Source organism: Pelodiscus sinensis, chromosome 2 (assembly GCF_049634645.1).
Source record: "Pelodiscus sinensis isolate JC-2024 chromosome 2, ASM4963464v1, whole genome shotgun sequence".
NCBI lineage: Eukaryota > Metazoa > Chordata > Testudines > Trionychidae > Pelodiscus > Pelodiscus sinensis.
Window position 1 is genome coordinate 225,817,603 of NC_134712.1, and position 12,487 is coordinate 225,830,089.

General features: G+C 44.2%; 1 protein-coding gene and 1 long non-coding RNA gene across 3 annotated transcripts in view; one reads left to right on the plus strand and one right to left on the minus strand.

The window, feature by feature from the left end:
• Positions 1-12,487, plus strand: part of APBB1IP (amyloid beta precursor protein binding family B member 1 interacting protein) — a 111,561-nt gene that overhangs the window by 69,264 nt on the left and 29,810 nt on the right. Inside the window, exons 7-9 of the mRNA XM_014569656.3 lie at positions 266-387; positions 3,223-3,297; positions 8,174-8,317. Of these exons, the coding sequence (XP_014425142.2) occupies positions 266-387; positions 3,223-3,297; positions 8,174-8,317 (341 nt within the window). The remainder of the gene's footprint in view (positions 1-265; positions 388-3,222; positions 3,298-8,173; positions 8,318-12,487) is intronic.
• LOC142827370 (uncharacterized) overlaps positions 1-12,487 on the minus strand; it is a 38,834-nt gene that overhangs the window by 21,941 nt on the left and 4,406 nt on the right. The window contains exon 2 of one of the 2 annotated variants that reach the window (XR_012902078.1): positions 99-178. This is a non-coding gene — a long non-coding RNA (uncharacterized LOC142827370). Of the gene's footprint in view, positions 1-98; positions 272-12,487 lie in introns of those variants that run through there. The other variant, XR_012902079.1, reaches the window with a different exon arrangement.

The window sequence follows — 12,487 nt, forward strand, 5'->3', positions numbered from 1 at the left end:
CACTCTGCACAGAGCAGCTGTACTAACTACAGTAGCCGTGCTCTACATATGCAGCTAGCACCAACAGGATGCCAGAGTGCTACACACTACAAAGTTACCTTGCCCTTTCACACCCCACCATTTTCATGAGGCTCGGCTGCCTTGTCTGCACTGGAAGGGACAGCAGGGCTCCAAGTTTCTGAAAGAACATCAGAGAGTGGTTACATTCAGAGTCAGGACTGTCTGCTGTATGTTTATCTTACTCTGCCTTTCCTTGTCTCTCTAGAAAGGTTTTTTGAAGACCACGAAAATGTTATTGAAGTCTTATCAGACTGGACCCGGGACAGTGAAAATAAGGTTTTGTTTTTGGAAAAAAAGGAAAAATATGCTGTGTTCAAAAATCCTCAGGTAAGGTAACATGATAGTGGCAAAATATTTAAAAATATTTTAAAATGATGTGGGCTAGTTGACACGTCTGCTAGAGGTTTTACTGGCCTTAGTTCTGCCAGTTCTGAATGAAAAAAACAAATCTGTAGTTTCAGAGACAAGAAAAAAACATACAAGAAGAACTAGAGACTTTCCTTTCTAGTATATTCGTAGGCCTTGTCTGCATTGCCAAAAACGAGATTCCCTGCTGATGTAACAAAATACAGGACTATGTAGCACTTTAAAGACTAACAAGATGGTTTATTAGATGATGAGCTTTCGTGGGCCAGATTCACTTCCTGAGATCAAATAGTGGAAGAAAATAGTCACAACCATATATACCAAAGGATACAATTTAAAAAAATGAACACATATGAAAAGGACAAATCAAATTTCAGAACAGAAGGGAGGTGCGGGGGGGGGGGGGAGGGAGAGGTAAATGTCTGTGAGCTAATGGTATTAGAGGTGATAATTGGGGAAGCTATCTTTGTAATGGGTAAGATAACGGGGTCTTTGTTGAGACCCAGGCGTAGAGTGTCGAATTTTAGCATGAATGACAGTTCAGAGGATTCCCTTTCAATAGTCCTGTATTTTGTTTCAGCTACACCAGACTAACACAGCTACATTTCTATCACCATCCTGCTGATGTAGTTTCTCTTGAGCCGCAATGGTCTCAAGTTACAGTGGGGGAGGTCTAGGTTGGATATTAGGAAAAACTATTTCACTAGGAGGCTGTTGAAGTACTGGAATGGGTTACCTAGGGAGGTGATGGAATCTCCATCCTTAGAGGTTTTTAAGTCCCAGCTTGACAAAGCCATGACTGGGTTGATTTAGTTGGGGTTGGTCTTGCGTTGGTAAGGGGGCTGGACTCAGTGACCTCCTGAGGTTTCTTCTAGCCCTAGGATTCTATCATTCTATGACTTGTTCTGCTAGATTCCCTGTATACGTTTCAAAGTTTCCCCAGTTGTGCTCAGGGGCTCTGGCCAACCCTGGTTGTATGTATGTGGACAAAATGAATTTTAGATTGAGAACCTGATATATAAACACCAATAGGCAGCTTTGGTGAAGGTTTCCTATAATGCGATTTGAAGAGCAATACTAGAATACCTGTGTCTCATGCCATCTCAGTGCACTCTACAGAAAGGCTGAATAATGATGTGACCTGTTCATTTATATTTGTTGTCTTTTTTGTTCAATACCAATCCTTTGTATTTTAATCAGAATTTCTACCTGGCAAACAAAAGAAAAAGTGAAAGCAAGAGAATGAATCTCTGAGATCTCTGCTCAGAGCAGGAGGTTTCAGATTAGCAGCTGCACTGAAATGAATGTGGAGCTTCACCTCATCAGATCTGTTGTTGCAGATTGTCTGCAGACTCAGGCAGTCATCACAGCATCATCTACCTTCAGGACCAGGCTTTCTTCACACCCAAGAGGGCTAGAACAACATATATTTCCAAATGAAAGCTGATAATCTAATGTAGTCATGGCACTCAAGGAGCTGTGGCCCTAGACTCATATTTTTGCCTTAATTTAGCCCTGGATTATGGACTATAATTTAGCCGTGAACTCAGGCAGCTAGTAGTCAGTCTAGTCTTTAGTACTGCTAGGAATCCTGAGTCTGTGCTCCATTTTGTTTCTGGCAGAAAGTAACTCAGTTTTGAATGTTCAAGTGTCTTTCATTAAGTTTGAGAATTGCTGGGACTGTGGCAGGAACATTGGGTGAAGAGTGGCTGATGGTGCTTTTAGGTTTGCCTGCTTGACATTGTTCATTTTATGGTCACGTTTTTTAAATAAGTGTTGCTCCTGAGGTTGCCCTGTAAAAACAAACCAACTTGAACAAGCCCTGCCCTCCCACCAAGCAGCTGCACAAAAAAGTGCTTGAGAAAGAAAATGTGGTTACATTGTCAAGCTGGATTCCACAATTGCTGCCTGTACAGCCCGGTAGCAGAAGTCTCCAATCAGCTGCTTGCAAATATGTGGCATTTGGTTGCATTGCCCTGTATCATCACAAAGTGTTCCTCCTTTAACTGGCAAATATCACCCAAAGAGTCACAAGACACAGCAGATCCATGCCACCTTGTGGCCTTGGTTGATTTCCAGCACAAATTTGCATGTAAATACTGTATGTCACTTGAATGTCAGAACACTTTAGGGCACATAAATCTCATTGAAATCAATGGAAACTGTTGGTGGATTTGGGGGAGGGGAAGAGAAAGGAGAAAAAGCCCACCACACTCTTGATGCTGGATTTAGGAGAGTAAAAATAAGGAATTCTCTAAAATCTAGAGCGTGCAAACCCTGGTTATTCAACAATAAAGAACTAGCACATGCACAGCTCCATTTCTGAATAAACATACACCATAAAAATTGATTGCTAGGAAATTATGCATTCTTTTCTTGGCACTACATTTTTCTTCATCATATACTAATCTTCTGCATAATCATCAGTTACAGTCTGTAACCCCCCTCTCTAGAAATCTGAGATATTCAAAATGAAAAAAATATAATCAAACCCACTGACCCAGAGAAGCAGCCAAACAAAATCAAGAACTGGGTCACATTTTTTCAGCGAAGAGATGGAGAGGGAGGTTGTATGTATGTGGACAAAATGAATTTTAGATTGAGAACCTGACATATAAACATCCATAGGCAGGTTTGGTGAAGGTTTCCTATAATGAGATTTGAAGAGCAATACTAGAATTCCTGTGTCTCATACCATCTCAGTGCACACTACAGAAAGGCTGAATAATGATGTGACCTGTTCATTTATATTTGTTGTCTTTTTTGTTCAATATCAATCCCTTGTATTTTAATCAGAATTTCTACCTGGCAAACAAAGGAAAAAATGAAAGCAAGGGAATGAATGAGAAAAACAAAGAGTGTCTACTGGAGGTAAGCCAGCTTGCTAAACTGATGGTGCAAATGCTCATACAGCAGAGTGCCTAAGAGTTTATGTGCCCTTAGCAGCAATTCTAAGTTCTTTGCTAACGTGTAACAGGAAGTTCTATGATGTTTGATAGTATCAGCTTTGTATTTAAGGCTGTGTAAAAAACTTTTCAACTTCATTTGCTGCTTACCACTGAAAATATACTGGCTGTGTCTACATTGGCAAGATTTTAAGCAAAAGCGCCTGCTTTTGCACAAAATCTTGCCGCCTGTCTACACTGGCCACGAGTATTTGCGCAAGAACACTAACATTGTAATGTACAAAATCAGTGCTTCTTGCGCAAATACTCTTGACGCTCCCGCTCTGGGATAAGCTCTACTTGCGCAAGAAGCCAGTGTAGACAGGAAACGTTAATTTCTTGCGCAAGAAAACCCGATGGCTAAAATAGCCATCGGAGCTTTCTTGCGCAAGAGAGCGTCTACACTGGCATGGATGCTTTTGCGCAAAAGCACATTTTTTGCATAAAAGCACATGCCAGTGTAGATGCTCTCTTGCGCAAATACTTTTAACAGAAAAACTTCTCCGTTAAAAGTATTTGTGCAAAATCATGCCATTGTAGACGTAGCCACTACTGTGACTGCCTGCTAGCTAAGCTAGAGCTCTGCCACTACAGCCTGGCTGAAAAGGGCAATTAAGGCCAGCTGAGCAGGCCCATGCTTGAGGGTCTAATGGGAAATAGCTGTGGGCCTCATTAGCCAGAGGGCTAGATAAGGCAGTCAGAGGGGAAGTGGAAGGGGAGGAGTCAGACAGTGGCTGAGTGTGCTCCCTGTCAGAAAGAGGCTAGCTGAGTTGGCTGCAGGAATGACAAACGATGCTCTGTATTTCCATGGGTGCTTAGCTTTTTTTACAGTGAGTAGTCCCACTGGTTTCAGTTCAGTGAAGCACCCACTTCAGGGTTTACGGGACTGGAGCCTGACCAAGGACAGTAGGAGATTAAGAGCGTTGCATTTTCCTGGTACTCCGAAAAGGCACCTGTAGTCAGGGTTCATCTAAACGGGGGTTGGGAAAAAGCCTCTCAGTGGGCTGGACCCAGCCTACCTAAGGCTTTGATCTGGCCCACGTGGCAGTTTCAAGCCCCACTTCCTAGGCTGTGTCTACACAGGCAGGTTCTTGCACAAGTACAGCTGTTCTTGCACAAAAATCCACAGAGCGTCCACACTGCCCGCCTGCTCTTCCGCAAGAAGATTTACAGTACAGCATGGTAAGAGAGGGCTTCTTGCGCAAGAGCTATGCTCTTGTCTAACAGGTGTAAGCTCTCTTGCGCAGGAGCTCTTGCGCAAGAGGGCAGTGTGGACGCTGGGCAGGGGTTTCTTGTGCAAGGAAGCCGTATGGCTAAAATGACCATCAGAGCTTTCTTGCGCAAGAGAGCGTCCACACTGCCATGGATGCTCTTGCACAAAAGCACACCTCGCACATGGCAGTGAGGACGTTTTCTTGAGCAAGACTTCTTGCAGAAGAACCCTTGCGCAAGATATTCTTGCGCAAGAAGCCGCTAGTTTAGACATAGACATGACGTGTTGCCTGGGTGCCAGAGATGCACAAGCCCTTTCTATTTCCACAACTGCTTCCATTTAAAGGGCTCTCACTTTCCCTGTGCCTGTCAGGCAGCATATTGCCTGGCAGCTGTGGGGAAGGTGCAAGCCCTTTAAATAGAAGCCTCATTCTGCGAGGAATAACGTCTTTTGTCGACAGAGTTCTGTCGACAGAAGGTGTTATTGCATCTACACTGTCCTTTGCATCTACACTTTCATGTCAACAAAGCAGCTTACTTTGTCAACAGAACTGGATGCAGTCTAGACGCTCTTTGTTGATAGAAGCTTTGTCGACAGTATCTGTCGACAAAAACCTGTAGTCTAGACGTACTCGAAGGCTGTGTCTAGACTGCACCCCTTTTGCGGAAAAGGGATGCAGATTAGCCACGGTGCAATTGCAAATGAAGCGGGGATTTAAATCTTCCCCGCTTCATTTGCATGAACATGGCTGTCGCTTTTTTCCGGCTCGGGGCTTTGCCGGCAAAAAGCGCCAGTCTAGACGGGATCTTTCGGAAAATAAAGCCTTTTCCAAAAGATCCCTTATGGTATGTCTACACTGCAACGTTAATTCGAACTGACTTAGTTCGAATTAGTTAATTCGAACTAAGCTAATTCGAACTAACGGATCCAGACTAAAAAACTAGTTCGAATTAGCGTTTTGCTAATTCGAACTAGCATGTCCACATTAAGTGGACCCTGAACCGGGCTTAAGGATGGCCGGAAGCAGTGCCGGCAGGGCATCAGAGAAGGACTTAGAGCGTGGAGATGCTTTCTCAGGCTAGCCGAGGGCTGTGCTTAAAGGGTCCCGACCCCCACCCCGGACAGACAGTTCTCAGGGGTGCCCCGCTTGCAAAGTAGTCCTGGCTTGGAATGCCCGGACTACCCACACTGGGCACATCACACCACTCGGCCATCTGCCTGGCTGCACTTGCCGCAGGCTGCCATCTGGGGAGAGGGGATTATTGGGGGGCTGCAGGAGAGCTTCCACCCCCAGAAACCCGCAGAGCCAGCCCAGAACTCCCCGTCGGGGGCTCGTGACCCATTCCTCCCTCACCTCCTTCCACTTACCCTTCCCTAGCCCCTCTTCTTGATGTACAAAATAAAGATAACGTGTCTTCCAAAATGGAATCTGTCTTTATTGAACAAAACTGGGGGAGACTGGGAAAAGGAGGTGGGAGAGGGGAAGAGAGAGGCTGGGAGAGGGGAGAGCAACTAAAATGATCAGGGATTGGGAACAGGTCCCATATGAAGAGAGGCTAAAGAGACTGGGACTTTTCAGCTTAGAAAAGAAGAGACGGAGGGGGGACAGGATAGAGGTCTCTAAAAGCAGGGGTGGGGTGGAGAGGGTGCATCAAGAAAAGTTCTTCATTAGTTCCCATAATAGAAGGACTAGAGGACACCAAAGGAAAGGAATGGGTAGCAGGCTTCAAACTAGCAACAGAAAGTTGTTCTTCACAAAGCAAAGAGTCAACCTGTGGAACTCCTTGCTGCAGGAGGCTGTGAAGGCTAGAACTAGAACAGAGTTTAAAGGGAAGTGAGATCAAGTCATGGACGCTGTGTCCATGGAGTGCTATTAGCCAGGGGGTAGGACTGGTGTCCCTGCCCAAGGTTTGTGGAAGGCTGGAGAGGGATGGCACGAGACAAATGGCTTGGTCACTGTCTTCGGTCCATCCCCTCTAGGATCCCTAGGGTTGGCCTCTGTCGGCAGACAGGCTATTGTGCTAGATGGACCTTTGGTCTGACCCAGGACGGCCATTGTAAGCTCAGGGCCGGGGGTCTCAGTGGACCCCCTTGATTCTCTTGCACACCTGCTCCTGGGTGGCCAGGGTGGCAGCTCTCCTGCTCTAGACGGCCACTTTCCTGTGCCTAGTGCAGAGATCGTGGACGAGGTCCACAATGTCCGCACTAGACCAGGCGGGTGCCCGCCTCTTGCGGTCCCGGGCAAGCTCCCGGGAGCCGCCAACCTGGTCCCGGGAAGAGGGGGAGGGCATCGGGTGGGTGGCTCGATCCGTGCCAGGTGCAGGGTCTGCTGGCTGGGTGCTGGCAGGCTTGCACCTGGCAAGGGCACCGTAGCCAGCCCGTGCCCCTTTAAGGGGTCCGGGGTTGGGAGGGGGGCAGAAGAGTTTCCCTGGTGTTGGCCAGAGTGGCCACCAGGGAAACCTGGGGAGGGCTAGCCTCCCACTAGTTCGAATTAAGGGGCTACACACCCCTTAATTCGAACTAGCTAGTTCGAATTAGGCTTAATCCTCGTAAAATGAGGTTTTCCTAGTTCGAACTAAGTGCTCCGTTAGTTCGATTTAAATTCGAACTAGCGGAGCGCTAGTGTAGCGCCTATGAAAGTTAGTTCGAACTAACGTCTGTTAGTTCGAACTAACTTTGTAGTGTAGACATACCCTTATTCCTCTTAAAATCAGGAATAAGGGATCTTTCGGAAAAGGCTTTATTTTCCGAAAGATCCCCGTCTACACTGGCGCTTTTTGCCGGCAAAGCCCCGAGCCGGAAAAAAGCAGCAGCCATGTTCATGCAAATGAAGCGGGGAAGATTTAAATCCCCGCTTCATTTGCAATTGTGCTGTGGCTAATCTGCATCCCTTTTCCGCAAAAGGGGTGCAGTCTAGACACAGCCGAGGGCTACGTCTACACTGGCATCCTTTTCCGGAAATGCTTAAAACGGAACAGTTTTCCGTTATAAGTATTTCCGGAAAAAGCGCGTCTACATTGGCAGGATGCTTTTCCGGAAAAGCACTTTTCCCGGAAAAGCGTCCATGCCAATGTAGACGCGCTTTTCCGAAAAAAAGCCCCGATTGTTATTTTCGCGATCGGGGCTTTTTTGCGGAAAAAAAATCGGTGCTATCTACACTGGCCCTTTTCCGGAACAGTTTCCCGGAAAAGGACTTTTGCCCGAACGGGAGCAGCATAGTTTTTCCGGAAAAGCACTGATGATTTTACAGTAGATCGTCAGTGCTTTTCCGGAAATTCAAGGGGCCAGTGTAGACAGCTGGCAAGTTATTCCGGAAAAGCGGCTGATTTTCCGGAATAAGTGGCTCATGTAGACACAGCCCATGTGTTTAGTCAGGGGTGTAAGAGAAGAGAATGAGTGAAGTGTATGTGGGCCCTCAACTCTCAGGATACTTTCCCAGAGCATTTGCGTGGTTGACTCTGCTTCATAACTGGGGGCCCCATCTTTATATATTTAAATGTTTGGTCTCTTTTCAAGTGAACAGTTTGCTGTTTATTAATATGGATATTTAAGTTTATTTATTTTGTGTAATCCAATTCTTGCTGCACAGGAAAGCTTCTGTGGGACATCTGTCATTGTGCCAGAACTTGAAGGGGCCCTTTATTTGAAGGAGGATGGAAAAAAGTCCTGGAAGAGGCGCTATTTTCTTCTGCGAGCTTCTGGAATTTATTACGTCCCCAAAGGAAAAACCAAGGTCAGGAAATCAAAGACATCATGTTAGCAGTAAAGCAATTCATGAAGGTGAAAGTAAAAAGCTCCTGAAGTGACATTTTTTAGAACAATGGCTGGTGCATCTGAGACAGATTTTCCTTTGACTGTGACACTTGTGCAAATATTAAGATGTAGTCACAGAAATCCTGTAGAGTTCTCCCCATTTTTGTTTCTGCAAATAGGTAAAAACATTGTGTGAAATCTTGCCCCTCTTGAAGTCAGCGCAGGGGAAAAAAACCAATGTTCTTCAGCTGGCATTTTGCTACCAATAATGCCTCTACTTCAGATCTGGTTCCTTGTGGTAGGGAATTTAAGAAACTTGCAAACAGTCTGACTCTGTAAAGCAAAATGGAAGTACAGAAAACCTGATCTTGTTTATAACATGACTCCATTGAAAGTTATAGTCCAGTTTTTATAGTCTGTTTGTAATCAACTTTCCGTGCTAACAGATGCTGCAGAGAAGTGTTCTGAAGTCCTTGTGTTGTTATATGCCAAACATTTTTCCTGAAGTGATCTTTGCCTAGAGAATATGTTGTGCCTTTTCAACTTTTTAAGGCTGCCCTGTGTAGAACAAGAGGTGAGACAGAGGCATTCAGGTTGACAGAATCCAGTACAGTGACATTTACCGTTACCTGGCATTGAAAGAGTTTGAACTGCCAACCTGCAGTAGATAAGCAAAGGAGGCTGAAGTGCACTGAAGGTGGCTCATTGCCTCCCATTTCTAGAGTGACATCCTTGGACCTGACTCTTGGGTACTGGAAGCTATTGTCAGTTTTATATTCTGACAAGTGCTGCCGCTTATGGCTCTTAATGCTTCAGATGCCTGTGCCAGTGACTAAGCCCATGCACAGAGTTAATGATGCACACCAAATAATGGGTCTTAATTCTTTTGTCATTCCCTGAATAAATCACAATGAAAGAAATAATCAGTTTAAAAAATAAGAAACAAGTCTGCCACTGGCTGGTCATGCAATGTCACTTCTCAGATGACGTAGATAGAAACCAGGAAGGACCAAGGAGGACCCAAAGCCAGGCAAAATGCATCATAAAGTAGGAGACTGCTCTGCTTGCACTGCAATTTGTAGAATGGCTGTGTCTGGTCCTCCGGACTTTCCATTCCTCAATGAATCTCTCACCCATACAGCACTCTTACCAAAGACTAGAACTGTGATGCTTGGAAGGATTTTCTCCAACCACAATGCAGATTAGTGAAATACAGGCAGTCCCCGACTTACGCGGATCCGACTTACGTCGGATCCGCACTTACGAACGGAGCTTTCTCGCCCCGAAAGTCGGGGCGAGAAAGCCCCGTTCGTAAGCTGCTCCGGTGCCCCTGGTCTGCTGGATATACTGTACCTTGGGCTATGTTTTACAAAATAAAATTACAATTTATATTGATTATTTAAAACATATCTAGGCCTGTGAAAAGAAACATGTAGTTAACTTGCATACCCTGATACTTATGTGTATGCTTATTTTGTGAGTGCAAGTCTGGCACTAGAACTTGGAGAAAGTGTCCTTAACTGTAATTGTTTCACTATTTCCATACCAGCCATTGCTTTAAACCATTAGTCCACCTAAGAATTCTCCATCCCACAAACTGATATTAACAGAAAATCCAAGAAGCTAGCTGTACCAAACAAACCAATTACTTGTTTAAAACTTTTTTCTTTAAAGTATGCAGACATGTTTTGGCTGGTCATGCACTAGAAATAACATGGCTTTGCAAAAATGACTTGTACGTGACAATGACAATGACACTTCCCTTACTTATCTGTGATGATAGATTAGGGTTGGAACAGCCTTCAGAAGGTCATCTAGTCCAACTTCCTGCTCAAAGCAGGACCGACCCCAACTAAATAACTTCAGTGAAAGCTTTGTCAGCCTGGCCTTGAAAACCTCTAAGGATGGAGATTCCACATGCCCCCAGGAAACCCATTCCAGTGCTTCATCCCTCTCCCCCAGTGAAGTAGTTTTTCCTAATATCCAACTTAGACCATCCCCACTGCAACTTGAGACCATTGCTCCTTGTTCTGCCATCCATCACTACTGAGAACAGCCTCTCTCCATCCTCTCTGGAACCTTCCTTCAGGCAGTTGGAGACTGCTCTCAAATCCCCCCCACTCATTCTTTTCTTCTGCAGACTAAATAAACCTAGTTCCCTGAGCCTCTTCTCATAAGTCATGCACCCTAGCACCCTAATCATTTTTGTTGCCCTCTGCTGGATTTGCTCCAGTTTTTTCTCATCCTTTTTGTAATGAGGGCTGAAAGCTGGACACAATACTTCAGATATGGCCTCCACCAATGCTGTACGGAGGGGAATAATCACATCCCTCGATCTGCTGGCAATGCTCCTACAATAAAGCTCATTATGCTATTTGCCCTGTTAGCAACAAGGGCATACTGTTGACTCATATCCACCTCCAGCTTGTTGAATATTTCCCTTTAAATAACTGTCTGGATTGCACTCAACCATGACTTTTTTCTTAAGAAAAACTTGAAAAATAATGAATAGTCTAGTAGCACATAAAAGACTAACAAAACATGTAGATGGTATCATGAGCTTTCGTGGGCACAACTCCACGAAATAAGGGTGGGGCAACGCCCAGAAAAGTCGTTAGAATGATAAACAACAATGAAAACAATCTCCAGATAAACATATTGCAAAGTGACTTATTACAACATGATGCAGCAAAATCCATAGATTTGCATGAGAAGAGATTCCTGTACAGATCCAGTACAAAACAGATCCACTACAAAATAGTCTAAAATTAAATTAACTATTACTATTACATATTCTGCCATAATACAAAAACAAATCTTACACTCTTAAATTAAAGAACAAAACAATCCGAAGTGTAAAAAAGTGAGAATAGTGAGTCACAAGGACCATTGTCTGTTCCTGCCTAAACATTAATAACAAACATAAACAGCCTACTTAATTCATCTTTACCAACAGGACTAGGCCATTCCTTTCTACGAGTCAGGCCATGTCTAGTATTCCGGGAATAATATCCCGGAAAAACTCTGCCGTGTCCAGGGAATGCGTTTTGCTCTTCTGCTTTTTTTTTTTTTTTTTGCGGAAGAGCAGATGTGCACTCTTTTGGAAGCCCTGTCTTCCTCTTCCCACAAGGAAAGAAGGGCTCTTCTGAAAGAGGAGACTTTTCCAAAATTTGGCCCAGTGTAGACAGGCCAAATTTCGGAAAAGCCTCTTCTGAAAAAAACTATTGGAAAAAGGTACGCAAATTGCGCTCCACAATTTGCGTACCTTTTTCCAATAGATCATTGCAGTGTAGACAGCCTCAGAAAGGAGTGGCTGGCAAGTTACAGAGGCACATTACATTGTATAGGGTTACATTTTAGCCATGTGGCTACAGATACGGAGAGAGTTATAATTAATGCAAAGGTGGTCCAAAGAGCAGGATTCATGCTATTATCTCTTCTTGTCTGGTATTTTGATGGAGCAGTGTCCATAAATGCACTATCAGTGAGAATAAAATAAATCCAAAAAGTATCTTAATGAGAGTATAACAACAAGCAAGAATATTACACTAAAAGATGACCCCCCCAACCCTGAGGAGAAAAACTCTTAGAGGTGTCCATCAATTTAGTAAGTAACTGGACATATTCAGAAAGATAGAACTGCTTTTGCATTAACATGTATGAAGCTTATACATTGTACTCAGAAATCCTTAGCACAGCCTGCTAACAAACACCTTGTTGCCATAGCAACACAGTAAGAACAAATAATAGGTAACTTGCAGTGGTAGACAGAAAGGTGCCAGTGCATGGAGATGAGGTGGGAGGGGGGCTGAAATGGTCTTTTTAAAGTAAATTTTGAAGCGGAAACAAATGAAATGTGGCTCATTTACTTGTGTGTAAATTTACACACACAGATTGTACAGTGTAAGGGAAAGGCAGCTGCTTAGAACAAAAACTATTTAGATTTTAGCCTCATTTCCCACTTAGAACAGCAGGAGCATGATTGCAAGGACTACATCTCTTAAAATCAATTAAAGCTTTTTTTCCTACTAGGCACCATTATGTTCAGTAAGAGTCACAGGTTACTTGGAAACAGATGACTTGGAAACAGAACAAGGGATTAAAAGCATAGCGAAACTCAGATTTATGTGGAATATAGTGACTCTAAAGG